At 41.3% G+C, this 12,970-nt stretch overlaps 1 protein-coding gene across 1 annotated transcript in view; it reads right to left on the bottom strand.

Moving 5' to 3' along the window:
- Positions 1-1,664: 1,664 nt before the first annotated feature.
- The window catches only part of xpr1a (xenotropic and polytropic retrovirus receptor 1a), a 93,837-nt gene continuing 82,531 nt past the window's right edge, over positions 1,665-12,970 (bottom strand). Inside the window, exons 12-15 of the mRNA XM_033622822.2 lie at positions 4,984-5,150; positions 4,770-4,909; positions 4,385-4,609; positions 1,665-2,795 (exon numbers count right to left, since the gene is read on the bottom strand). Coding sequence (XP_033478713.1) covers positions 2,738-2,795; positions 4,385-4,609; positions 4,770-4,909; positions 4,984-5,150 — 590 coding nt within the window. The 3' untranslated portion in view covers positions 1,665-2,737. The remainder of the gene's footprint in view (positions 2,796-4,384; positions 4,610-4,769; positions 4,910-4,983; positions 5,151-12,970) is intronic.

Genomic DNA, 12,970 nt, shown 5'->3' with positions numbered 1-12,970 from the left:
TCTTGTCAGGGTGTCTGGTGACCATATGAAGTCTTTCGCAGTGTACCAGTGGTTCTCAAACTTTTTTCTGTGATACCCGACTTAGAGAGGGCAAACAAATTGCTCACACTGGGAAAAATGGTGGCAAAATGAGCCAGTCTGAATTTCATTGCAATAACATTATCGTAAACGTGATTGACACAAAGGCTCTCCTGCTGTATTGACAGTAAACATGAAAGCAGAATGAGCCTTTTCATGTTTTCAGTTGAGACCAGCAGCTCTGTAGCTCACTCTGTCTGTCGGTCAGTTCACAAAAATTTCCCCACCCTTTGGCAGCCATGTTTTTGCCCTAGGAGACTGAAATTTGGCACACAGGTCAAGTGTATGCGTTTTTGTTCGTGCTAGTTGGCTAAAAGGGGGCGTGGCTATGGGAGTGGCCTATCGCAAAAATGTGCATAACTTTATAATGGATTTAAAGGTTATGCACCTTGCCCAAGATTTGGGGGAAAGATTGGTCATAAGCCAAAGTAAGTTGCATGAACGCATGGCTGCGAGTTTGTGGTTGCAGCTACAGACCGAATTACTGTGTTGCTAACAGCAGTGCCTTCTGGGTAGACTACTGGCAGTTGATTTCAGCTGTGGAGATATGTGAAATCGGCAAACGTGTATTTCTTATGTCATTTTCAGACGTGATTGTAACGTGCATTTCTGCTGTGCTTATTTTATGTACTGTGTTGCTTTGCTAGCATCTTTGATGAACCCAAAATACCAGCACAGAAGCTAAGTAAAGTACCGTTGTGGATGGGGGCTGCAGCAAAAGTGCTTTTAGACACCTGAAAACATCAATAGCAGTTTAAGTGTATGCTATATTTGGAACATTTTCTCCACCTTACCTTACAAACTGACTGATCGAGGGAGTGGTAGACCAGCAGCACTCATGTAAGTAAAAGTACAACAGCAAAAATACTGTGTTTGACAATGGAGTCTGGTGGTTTGAAAATAATGGATTCAGTTCCTTGTTGGAAAGGGCTGTCTGATACAGTGGTGAAAATACTCCAAATAAAGTGTATACTTGAACGTTTTTTCATGGGACTTTTTTTAGATTGCTAAAAACAAACCAATGGCATGGCATTGTTTCATTTTATATTTGTAGCACAGGTGTTTTCTACCCAGAGGAAAACAAACATTGTAATCTGGTCTGTTGCAACGTGTTTGATTTCCTTCCCTGTCAAACACTGGCCCACCCTCTACTTTACATGTTGTGGATGTGAATCTTGAATGTCTTGTAGCATCAGAGCTCTTATGTTTGGTGACTGTAACCTTCATTAGTCAGGTTTATTCAATTTTGACCCCCCTACACCTCCCAGGTGGAGAACCACTGGCAACTACACTTAAACTCACCAACAATTCAACTGAGCATTTAAAGCGGTGCATCACATCACTCCTGACGTACTTCTACTCATATTACTGGGATTTCCAACAAGACAGAACCTACCTGCTAAAACAGTTATTTACGTTTGTGAAAGAACACTCCAATCTTTAAAAAAGCTGGATGGACACATTCATAAAAACAAAGCTTTGGTAGTTAATGCAAAAAACAGCAATGCACACATGAACTGTAGCTAATAGGGCACTTTAAGAAGTCGTGACATGATGATTCACAGGTCTGTTTTGCACTAATTTGAGGTTGGGGATAAATCAAGCTTTAACTATGAGCTTATTAAAAACATGGCACAAGTCTAACCGAGAAAAACATTCCAAACATTATAAAATACATTAACAATCATTGTGTAGATGCTCAAACTAGTCTCACTAGTATAAACAACACATGTAGAAGTACTTAACAACTACAGTAGAGTAATAATGCACATCAAAATATATTAAATATATTACAAAGCAACTTCACAGATTAGAAATGTTTGAATCAAAACATCCCTTTTTGTTTATAATCAGGTTTTTTTTTCATGTTTTGTGTATTAAATGCACTTTTCCTGCAAGTGCCTCCAGGATGTGATTGTACACGGACGTAATTACAACTCAACCGAAAGAAAAAAAGATGGAGTATAAAAAAGAATCAACGAGTTAAAATCAGTTGATTTGTTTTTGATATGCTGTGATGTGTGTTGAGTCCTTCCTCAGGTTTCTATTGATTAATATTCAGTCTTTTGATTGGCTTGTCTTCTCCCTGTTGATCCTAGTGTAGTTAAAAAGGCGTGTAAACAGTCATCTAGGCAGCGTCTCCGAAATAAATCCAGGAAAAGTAAAGACAGATCTAAAGAAACACAGATATCTCAAAGTAAACAACATATACTAAAAAAGTCCTTCAAAAAAGGAAGAGAATAATCCCAGGGCAGTGTGGTCTGTGTTTCCACTTGTGTGCAGAAGATTTCCCGTGACGTCTGTCCATCAGTCTGCTTGTCTGTGTGGCATTAGCACTCTCCTCAACTGTAGCAATATTACACCATGTTTGTGCTTCAGCAGGTTTATCTTTACGTGTGTTTCTACGTTACAGTGTGTGTGTTTTCTATACTTATAAAGACCAGATATACTCACAGGGATGTAAAGATGAGGTAAATTGTCCAAAGTGAGGACAGTCTGAGGTCCACACTGCGTTAGAAGTTTAGACTGAGGGGAAGGGTCACTACTCTATCACTACAAGGGGAGAAGGGTTGAGGTTGAGTGTTAGTAAATGAGGTCCTTCTAAGTATAGTATGTCTGTGTGGGTGTGTTTGTGTGTGCACGTGCTGACGTTGTGGACTCAGCTGAAGGCCTCATCATCCGTGTCTTCAATTAGCACCTTTGTGTCCTTTTTCGATCTAGAAGGGGATTGAAAAAAAAATCTTGTTATTCTCTGGCATTTTATTTCATATGATCATTTCAGCAGATGCGTTAATGTTGTTTTATGTTGTACTGTTTAACTCACTAGCAGCTGCATCTTAAACCAGGTCACACAACCTTTGTCTTTTGTGGCGTGATTTCATTTAGGTGTCTTACACATGGAGCCACACCGTTAGCATAGTGTAATATGTGTACACTGTTTGTTGTTTGCAGGGTATCAGGTATCAGGTACCGGTTGCACAAGACACTTTAAGTTTTCTTCTTAAGTATGATTCTTAAGGCATAATTAATGAATAGCTGAGGGACTTACACAGTTGCACAGAATCCCTTAAAAGGTTTCCTTTGTTAAGGAAAAACGTTAACTCATTGACTGCGCTGAAAGAGATTTTACAGCAGTAAAAGTTTTCATGGAGACTGTTTGTGTGTTTGCTTGGACTTGTAATGGCTGTTATTGTCTCACACCATTATACCTTTGGAGGAATACAATCATACAAAGCACGTCCTACAAAGTAAATTTGATCCCCAAATACTAGAAAACAGAAAATGATTGTGGGAAGAAACTGCATCGAAAATTAATTCAGTCAAATCTAGAGTGTAAAGTCAAAAGCTTATCCATTGGGTTCTCCTGTTCGCAGAACACTCTCCTCCAGGTGTGTTCATTTTTTTCATTTATCACCATAAACTCGGTCATGTTGCAGTTAAGATAAGGTCAGAGGTACCTTAAGCGTTGTTTTTACCCTGCTTTGGTTGCTAAGGTCTTTTGTGCAACAGTCTAGGGGTGACCAAAACAAGGAGAAAACCAAAAATACTTACGTGAACTTTTTAAGGAAACTTTAAGGCAAAGACTTAAGGATATTTTGTGCAACTGATTTTGTTTAAAGGAAACCTTAACTAGGACTTCAAGGAAAATCTTAACTCAAGGTGTTTTGTGCAACCGGCCCCAGATACTTAAATTGAATGCTTTTCAAGAACATTTTTAACCAAATTTAAGACTAATATTTGAACAAATCAAAGCACTGCATGTTAGTATAAAGGTAAGTATATATGTGGTCCAGTGCAGAGGTAGGTTTTACGTTTGCACATGGGTTAGGTTAATCTCCATTTTGCCAACATGTAAAAGTAAAAGTACAGTTAAGGTTCAGGATCTTTTTTTTCTATATGTCTTGAAATCAGATACAAAATGTCTGGCTTCAGGATCATAAATAGGTAGTGGACTGTTTAAACACCAGGTACAACAATGGAGATAAGTCTAAGACTTCATCATTTTATCCCAAAGTCTCATGTACTGTATTTTTTGTATTTTATAAATATATTATGTCAGGAAACTACACCGAAACAAAAAGGTTTTTTTTAGCACCTTGTATGTAGTTATTGTAGTGTTGTTTTTCTTGAGGACATGAAGACAACAAAGAAATGTTAAATATCTTTAAGGTGTTTGATATCAGCAGATTATTTGTCTACCGTGTTTGTACTTTTACTTTTTTCACCTCCTTGGAGTTTATAAAACAAACTAAACTCAGACTCTATGAGTGGATGAGCCCGATGTCGTGTCCATGTTTTTGCTTACTGTGAGGAGGACAGTAGGGGGCGTCGGAGCGACAGGCTGTAGGACCTCTTCCAGGTCTTCTTGCCTGAGCGGTTCCGGACACCGTCATCCTGGTCCATCATCTGCTCCAGCAGCGTCTGGTCATCAGCATTGAGTGGCGCCACCGAGATGTCCCTCACAGCACGAAACTCACCACAGTTATTCAGGTGCTCGTTTTCTAGACGGAAGAAGTTCCACACAAAACGCCTGCAGAGAGACAGAGGGTGAGTAAGAGGGTGAGTAGGATGATCCTGACGTAAGGAGTGAAAGTGTTTTAGAAATTAGTGTGGAGGGCTCAGAGGGATGAGTGGCTTGGAAGAGCACTGTGTGTGTGTATAACAAAAGATTTCATGTAACTGAGACCCACCTGAAGACCTCGAGGGGAGCCAGCACGGTGGCTACAATGTCGCCCACAGAGTGAATCTTTGTCATCGTGGTCAGAGAGATCTGGATCGTCCAGGCAAAACGCAGGATCACATCCTCTATGATGGCACAGTAGTAATAGGCCTGAACGCAGAGGAGACAGAGTTAAGGTTACTGTGTCTGTGTGTGATGTACATGAGATCCCTTTCACACTCTACCTTGTGTGGGTAAACAATTTCTTCTCTGAGGAAGGTGTTTTCTCCGGCTCCACGGTCAAACAGACCCCAGTCCATGCGCAGATCCCAGATCAGTGTGTACAGGGAGCTGATAGTGGAGAACACGATCAGCAGGTAGAAGAACATGTCAGCGTCCGTGTGTCCTTGCTCTGGAATAAACACACAAACACAACTGATTGCAGACAACACTGTTTAAAGATTTTTTTTTTCCAAAATCTATTCAAAGACTTGACATAACAGGACCAGTGTTTAGGTTTTTAATTGCCCTTTACAGAACATCACTCAGTGCAACTTTTACAACAACACTGTGACCACTAGAGGGAGTCCTTCTGTCATGAATACACTAGCAGTGATTAATAGCTGCCCTGTGGATACTATTTAGTTCAAAGTTTAATTTGCACTTAGATTATAACATTTTCCACTGAATGGAAGATGACCAAACATCAAACTGAACACTGTGTTGTAGCTTGTTCACTTACTGAATAATTAAACATACAATCTTGTTTTGGCATTATGGAGGGGCTCTGTACAAATACTCCTGCTCTATCTTTATGGGGGAGAGGTTATTACCATAGTTTCATACAGTAACTGTGTTGTGTATTTCTTTCATGTTGATTCAACCTCTTAAATACTCAGTGTCCAACAAGACATTTACAGTGTGTATTCTTCTGAGGTAAGGCTGTTTTGGATTAAACTGTTAAGCTATTGTTTTGTATGAGCACATAGAGTGGTGGAAAAAAGTTTTCGGACACCCTTAAAATTTTACACAATCTCAAATATTATCATGAAATATTTGTGGAAAAATCTTTTTTCTGTTTCAAAAGGTGTGGCTGCATTAGACAAATACAAACAAATACAAATTATATTTTTTTTATTTATTGTTTACAAGAAAAACTAACAAAACTAATGTAATCAATATGTCAGTTCTCAACATTGTCGGTATCAAAGTCAACAAATAACAGAGAATGTGTTCAAAACTGAACAAAAAATAAATAAACCATCACATCATCAAATTAATATTTAGTAGTCCTGCCAATGGCACGTAGTAGAGCTCTAATCCTGGCTGGCATGTTCCCCACGAGCCTTTCACACTGTTGAGGGGTAATCTTGTCCCATTCTTCTTGAATTACTGCTTTTAATTCTTCTAAATTCTTTGGTTTATGCTTTGAAACAGACCTTTTGATAATCCACCACAGATTTTCAATGGGGCTCATGTCCGGGGATTGAGCTGGCCACTCTAAGACCTGGATACTGTGCTCCTGCAGCCAAGTTCTACTGGCCTTGGATGTGTGGCAAGGGGCATTATCTTGTTGAAACATCCAGTTTTTACCTCGACGGAACAGTGCACGCGCAGAAGGGAGCATGTGGGTTTTGAGAATGGTACAATACTTAGAGTTCAATGTGCCATCACAGACAGTGAGATGACCAACACCAGCAGCACTCATGCATCCCCAAACCATGATACTGCCTCCACCATGCTTGACAGTAGGTACTGTACATGCTGGAGATAATGCTTCGCCTGGCCTTCTGCGTACCCTCACATTAGTAGGAGGAAGATAAAGCTGGAAACTGGACTCATCTGACCACAAAATCTTCTTCCAATTCCTGGCTGTCCAATTCTTGTGTGCCTGGGCCCAACGACGCCGGGCTAACCTCTGTCTCTCATTGATCAGGGGCTTCTTGATAGCCTTGTAGGACCTTAAGCCATGATCTAAAAGTCGGCCACGTACAGTGCGGGTGGAACACTGGACACCAGTTTGGTTTGACCACTGCTGCTGAAGCTCCTGTGATGTCATTCGGCAGTTTTGCCTACACATGCGGATCAGGATGTGGTCATTTCTTGCTGAAGAAACCCTTGGACACCCAGATCTTGGTTTGTCTTCCAAGCTGTTGGTTCGTCTGTATTTCTGCAGAGTGTATCTAACTGCTGAAGGACTGCATCTGCACTTCCTGGCTATCTGGCGGCAGCTGTACCCTTCCTGGCTGAGAATCTTTATCTTCAGGCGTGTTTCCTGCGTTAGGTTCCTTGTTTTAGCCATTTTTGTGTCTGAAGAACTTTCAAATGTGCTGGCTTTATGTAGACACGAAGCTTGGCAACAAAAACTGTGTCTTTTAATAAAAAGAATGACCTTCATCACTGGTACCAAAATGACCCAATACTCAAAATTTCTTATGTATTTTTATGGAACCAATCAATTTTAAGTTTTTAATGGCTTTTTTAGGATTTATTTAGTATTTTGGCTGTGACTGTACTAAAAGAAATTGCACCTGAAGACCTAAGAGTGATTCTTAATGCAATATTTCACAAATGCATGGGGTGTCCGAAAACTTTTTTCCACCACTTTATGTGTGTGTCTAAACTTGTGTCAACCATCAACAAAGGAGAGACAGCCATAATATGCAGAGAGATTTACATCAGTGTACTTAACATTGGTTTCAATGACAGGTATTCGTATGATTTAACCTGTGTGACATGTACATTTTACTGCACTAGAGGTTTGTTTTGCTTGTCGTGTCCCAGTGCTGTGAAAGCATGCACGTTAGAGATTAATGATTAAAGGTCAGTAACAGCCTGTACCATACAGCATGTCCAGCCAAACAAAAACATAGTACTTTACTGGCTGAGTAAATGTTTGTACTTCTCCTATAGGTATGCACTTTTTTCACTGCAGCTGCATGAGCAGATTTTTTTCCTTTACATTTGTGTTCAGTTGTTAAAGGTCAAGTATGTAGGATTTAGTGGCATCTAGAGGAGAGGCTGCAGAACTGAAACTTCTGTGTACCAGGAACGTAGGAGAGCTACTGTGGCTGATGCGAAAAAGCAAGTGTTTGGTTTGTCTGTTCTGGGCTACTGTAGATCAACAGGAAGAGGACCCACTCTGTATATAGATATAAACTGCTCTTTATAAGGTTACAAAAACACAATGATTCTTATTTTCAAGTGATTATACACTAAATATATCTAACATTTCCCTTAATAGATGCCCCTAAATCTTACACACTATCTGTACAATTAATTAGAGATTTTCTGGTTTCCACATAGTGTAACTTTTTACGCCATTACTGTTCAACCTAGCATGTTGTTCGCTGCACTTCAGCATAAAAAGGTTAAATTGTTTGTTGACAAATTATTACAGAGGCAGACTGTGTTTAGAGCATGTTGGCTGGAATAATAATAATAATTATTTGTTGGTCTGCCCACAGCTGATGAGTATTTAACAAGCTCCAAGTTAGTTTACAGTTGTTTGATGTACTGTGTCATGTCAGCGTGTGATTAGTCATGCTCAGCAGTCTGTGTGTGTGTGTGTGTGTGTGTGTGTGTGTGTGTAGGATCACTGTGGAAGTGATCTGCATGTTCCTCAGTGGGCGTTGATACATAAATCAGCACCCAGTGGCCCAACACAGTGACTCACACAGACAGAGACAGCAGCCACCAGACAGATACCGAGCTCACTCCCATTTGTCATAGTCACCGCTTCTTCCCGCTACCAGCCAAAGAGACGCCGGGAGCAGAGAGGGGACATTTCTAACAGAGAGTTACTGCTGTGCTGCTCTGTTAACTGCTGCATCCATTGTGCTGTGTGCTCCTTGAGTTGAGCGATGGGGTGGAAGTATAGTCCCTACGGCCACTCTGAGATTTCCCAGCCGTAGATTAAACTCAGTCCTGGACAATAGAGTCTTTTCACTGGAGAATATCCACTGATGTGATTTCCTCAGCTTGTAAAGTGTTGAAGTATTTAAACCTTCGGTTTCTGTTAGGGCTGATGTGTTTCCCACCAGGCTGGTTAGCCACTGGACCATTAAAAGGTTAAGCATGCTGAGATGGACATTGATCGGATGCTCAGTAAGGGTTAACAGTGGTCACTGACTCCTGTCACACACACTCAGTTGAGAGTAATCTGACACACACACACGTGTGCACACAAACACACACACACACACACACATGGTTCTGTTGTTGTCCACAGGCTCATTTTATGCAACAGGCGAAGTTCCCACTGATGGAAACAAGTTCAACAGGAACAATCAGTCCCGGCTATTAAGATTGATTTCTCATCTGTTGCTATGGCAACCCAGTCCATCAACAAAGTAATTACAAACCCTGCACCCTGGTACAAACAAAATTCGTGACCTGTTGTATCAGTTACACCCAGACTGTCCGATTCTCTCCACAGGGCAAAAACACTTGCTTGACTTTGGAACCATAATGCCTTAATCTGAATGTGTAATTTAAAGACCACACAGGATTTTCCTTAAAAAAATGCATAGACTCAGAGGTAATCCCTCTGAATCAACACGTATGACTCACTAGAAGTGTGTGGCTGTGTATTTATCTGCAGAGACTCTGCCCTCTGCCCGTATTTTCTTCTTATTTTTGTGTTTGAGATGTTCATGGACACGTACCCACACAGCGCTCAGGTGAGGTCGGGCTTTGTAAAAAGGTAGTGACCAGGAGCCTGACCGTAAGCAGCAGGCATCCAAGAAACACAGCACTGAACAAACGCAGATATAGTGAGGTGAATATGGGTTCGGCTTTAACTTTCACTTTCACAGGTGAGCGGGTTTATAAACAGTAACCAAACATCCTTCATAGTATACCTTAAAACATGGTCGAAAATTGAACCAAATAAAATACAGAACTAAGAGAAACTTAATACAAAATTAATAATTAATGGAGGGACTTAAAGTTAAGTGTAACCATATTTTCTAATTGTTTTGAGTCATCTAATACCACTACTGAGTTGATGCTGCTAAATTTGAAAGGCTGTTTTTTGGACCCTGAGTTTTTGAATAGCTGTCTGAACGACAACTGTGACGTTCTTCTTTTTACTCCTTACGTGACATATTTGAGAATAAGATTACCCACAAATGGAGCAGAACATGCAGCCTTAAATAATACATTTTAGGGGTGCCGAATATGCTAATGATCAAATCTTAGGAACACTCTTTGTTAGAGCCATTTTTTGTGTTGATTGCAAATCTTATTCTCACATCATTCTAATTTACTTATGAATAGATGTCAAATTAATATGCTAAACAACTATTTTTTAAATTCTGATTAATCAGATGATGTTCAGCTGTGACAGGAGGAAAGTTTGGGACTAAGACTTGTTTTTTTTCTCTTCAGCACTCGTGAGAAACATGTATAGAACTGGACATCGGTACAGTCTTTGACCTCGCAGTTAGACTTGAGATTTGTTTTGTTAAATTTGTTAAGTGAGAATAAATCAGTCAAAATAGTGTTGTGATTTGGACTGCGTAATGTGTGAGACAAGAAATGGCACTCTGTTAAGGTGGCACAGTTTACAGGCCATAACACTCTCCTCCCCATGAACAGGTGGTGTTTAACAGGCTGAAACAGGGGATGTACAACAAGTTAGTGCAGTTAAAGATTTGGGGAGTCTTTCTTGGACACTAAAAATCAGAGAAACATAAAAGAGCTTTATAAAAGTACAAAAACATTTGTTGCATAAGGCCCCATTGTTCACATACAGAGTTTGCACCTTCATTCCATGGTTAAATCCATGGTGTCTGACTCCTGATGTAAATATATTAACTGTAGCAGGAGTCTGTGTGGCCTCAGCAGGGGTGAATTAGAGTTCAAACAGGCAGAGAGAGAAATTTGACTCGGAGCCGTGTCTTATCGTCTTTGACTAAGGTGTGTGTTTGACTGAGAGTGTGTGTGTGTGTGTGTGTGTGTGTGCAGCAATTCCTCTCCTGATAATGAACGAGGGGTCAGAACATGAAATGAAGTTATAAAAGCTGTCAGCTGTGGGCTCATCTCTATTCCTGCAGAGTCCAGCAGACATGTGTTCAGCCGCGGGCTGGTAATTATACACTCTCCTCTCCTCTCCTCTCCTCTTTCCTATCATTAATTGTGTTTTGACATCTATCCAATCCATGATTCACCATCTCTTTCATGTCGATCTTCCTCTCCTCTCTTGTTTTCTTACTTACTTTATTCCGCTCTCCAGCTAACCTTTCATTTGTACCTCCCCCTCTGAGCTCCATCAGCTCTAAATTTTCTGATCCTTCACTGCAGCTTGACTCCATTTATTTTTGCCCCTCACCACCACAGTCAGTCTCTCACAGAGACCAGCAGGACTAATGTTCCTCTTTGGTCCTGGTTATTTTAGTTGGTTTGTGGAGTTTTTGATGTTGATGTCACAGATGGATGGATGTCTTTAAAACCACCTATGCAGGACAACATCTCTGTATTTTTGTCATTCATTATCTCCATCTATTTTCATCTACTTATCCGGAGCCAGGTCGCAGAGACAGCAAGCTAAGCAAGGTGCTCCAGACATCCCTCTCTCCAGCAATGTCTTCCAGCTCCCCCTGGTGGATCCCGAGGCATTCCCAGGCTAGATGACATATATAATCTCTCCAGTGTGTTCTGGGTCTACCCCAAGGCCTCCTACCATATGGACATGTTTGAAAACCTCTAATGTAAGGCGCCCAGGAGGCATCCTGATCAGATGCCTGAACCACCTCAATTGGCACCTTTCAAAGCGGCAGCTCTCCTTCGAGCTCCCTCCTGATGTCTGAGCTCCTCACCTTATCGTTCTGGCTGAGCCCAGCTGCCCTGCGGAGAAAATTAATTTGGCCGCTTGTATCAGCGATCTCATTCTTTCGGTCACCACCCACAGCTCATGGCTACAGGTGAGGGTCAGAACATTGATAAACTGGTAAATTGAGAGTTCTTCCTTCAGGCTCAGCTCCCTCTTCACCAACAGTCCTGTACAATGCCTGTGCCACTGCTGATGCTGCAGCAAACTGCCTATCCATCTCACGCTTCATTTTACCCTCACTTGTGAACCAGACCCTGAGATACTTTAACTGCTTCCTGCAGTTTACCCTGTGCACTTTGTTATTTCCCCCTGCCAAACACTTCTTTGTCTATCAGAGGCTTACGCTATTCTTGCACACCATGCAACATCCTGTTCTCCTTTCTTTGCCTGTCCAAGAGACAAATCCCACGGATTTAAATTAGCATTAGGCGTGTAACTCCCCTGCATCTAAAACAGCCATAAGTCTCAAGCCAGTGTACATAAAGCTGAGCCTGTATTGATCCCGAGTACAGTATCTGCTCTATCATCAGGCCTCACATGGTCTCTTACAGGGTTTGGGAATTCTGCCTAAACCAACCAGGAAATCCTCCATCATCTCTGGTTACAGGCCTCTGAGGATCTGCTGAGATTACAGTTTCATGATAGTGTCCAATCACTTCATCACACCGACGTTTCTCTGAGGGGAGAAATCTGCTTCGTTCACTGCACCCCATCAAAAGTAATTCAACCCACTGAATCCCAATCCTTTCCCTGAATTTTCACCAGAAACTGCATGGTAGTTTGCCACATGTGCACCAGAGAGGAGAATGTACCTCATCGTTTTACAAGTTTACACTGATTACTACTCAGTCCTCAACAGAGAAGCACAAGATTTATATGTTGTATTTCTCTTTCCCGGAGCTGAATGTGCACACTTCCAGGAATGAATGAGGCGATGTGACGGTGAGGTCACACAGTCATCAGGGCTGTGATCAGGTTAGCAATGAAGGTGACACATCCACCTACAGACACCGGGAGCTCTGCCAGACAGCTACTGACACTCCGGCCACCTTTTACAGCTGGACCCAGCCGAGTGAACACGACATCACCCTGCTGTCTGTTCTGGCAGATGCTGGGTAATGCAGGCAAACTGGGCAGCATCTGTCCTGCCTACATGGAGGCTACACAGAGTATCAGTGGTAGAGGCTTTTTTGATACCTGTTCTTTGTACTTGTGTTGGTTCAGAGGCTGTTTACTCATCATTTCCATATTTGGATGCAGGATATTCAGACATTGGTGTCCATATTTGTTCATCAAAGGCTGTAATATTTACCAGAACAATAATTTCTGTAGCGGATACATCAAATATCTTTAGAACAGGCAATTTCCTCAACCATCTATTCACTCTATCCTTATGT

Source organism: Epinephelus lanceolatus, chromosome 6 (assembly GCF_041903045.1).
Source record: "Epinephelus lanceolatus isolate andai-2023 chromosome 6, ASM4190304v1, whole genome shotgun sequence".
In the NCBI taxonomy this organism is placed as follows: Eukaryota; Metazoa; Chordata; class Actinopteri; order Perciformes; family Serranidae; genus Epinephelus; species Epinephelus lanceolatus.
Note: the sequence above shows the minus strand (reverse complement) of the source record. Positions and strands in the feature narration are given on the sequence as shown.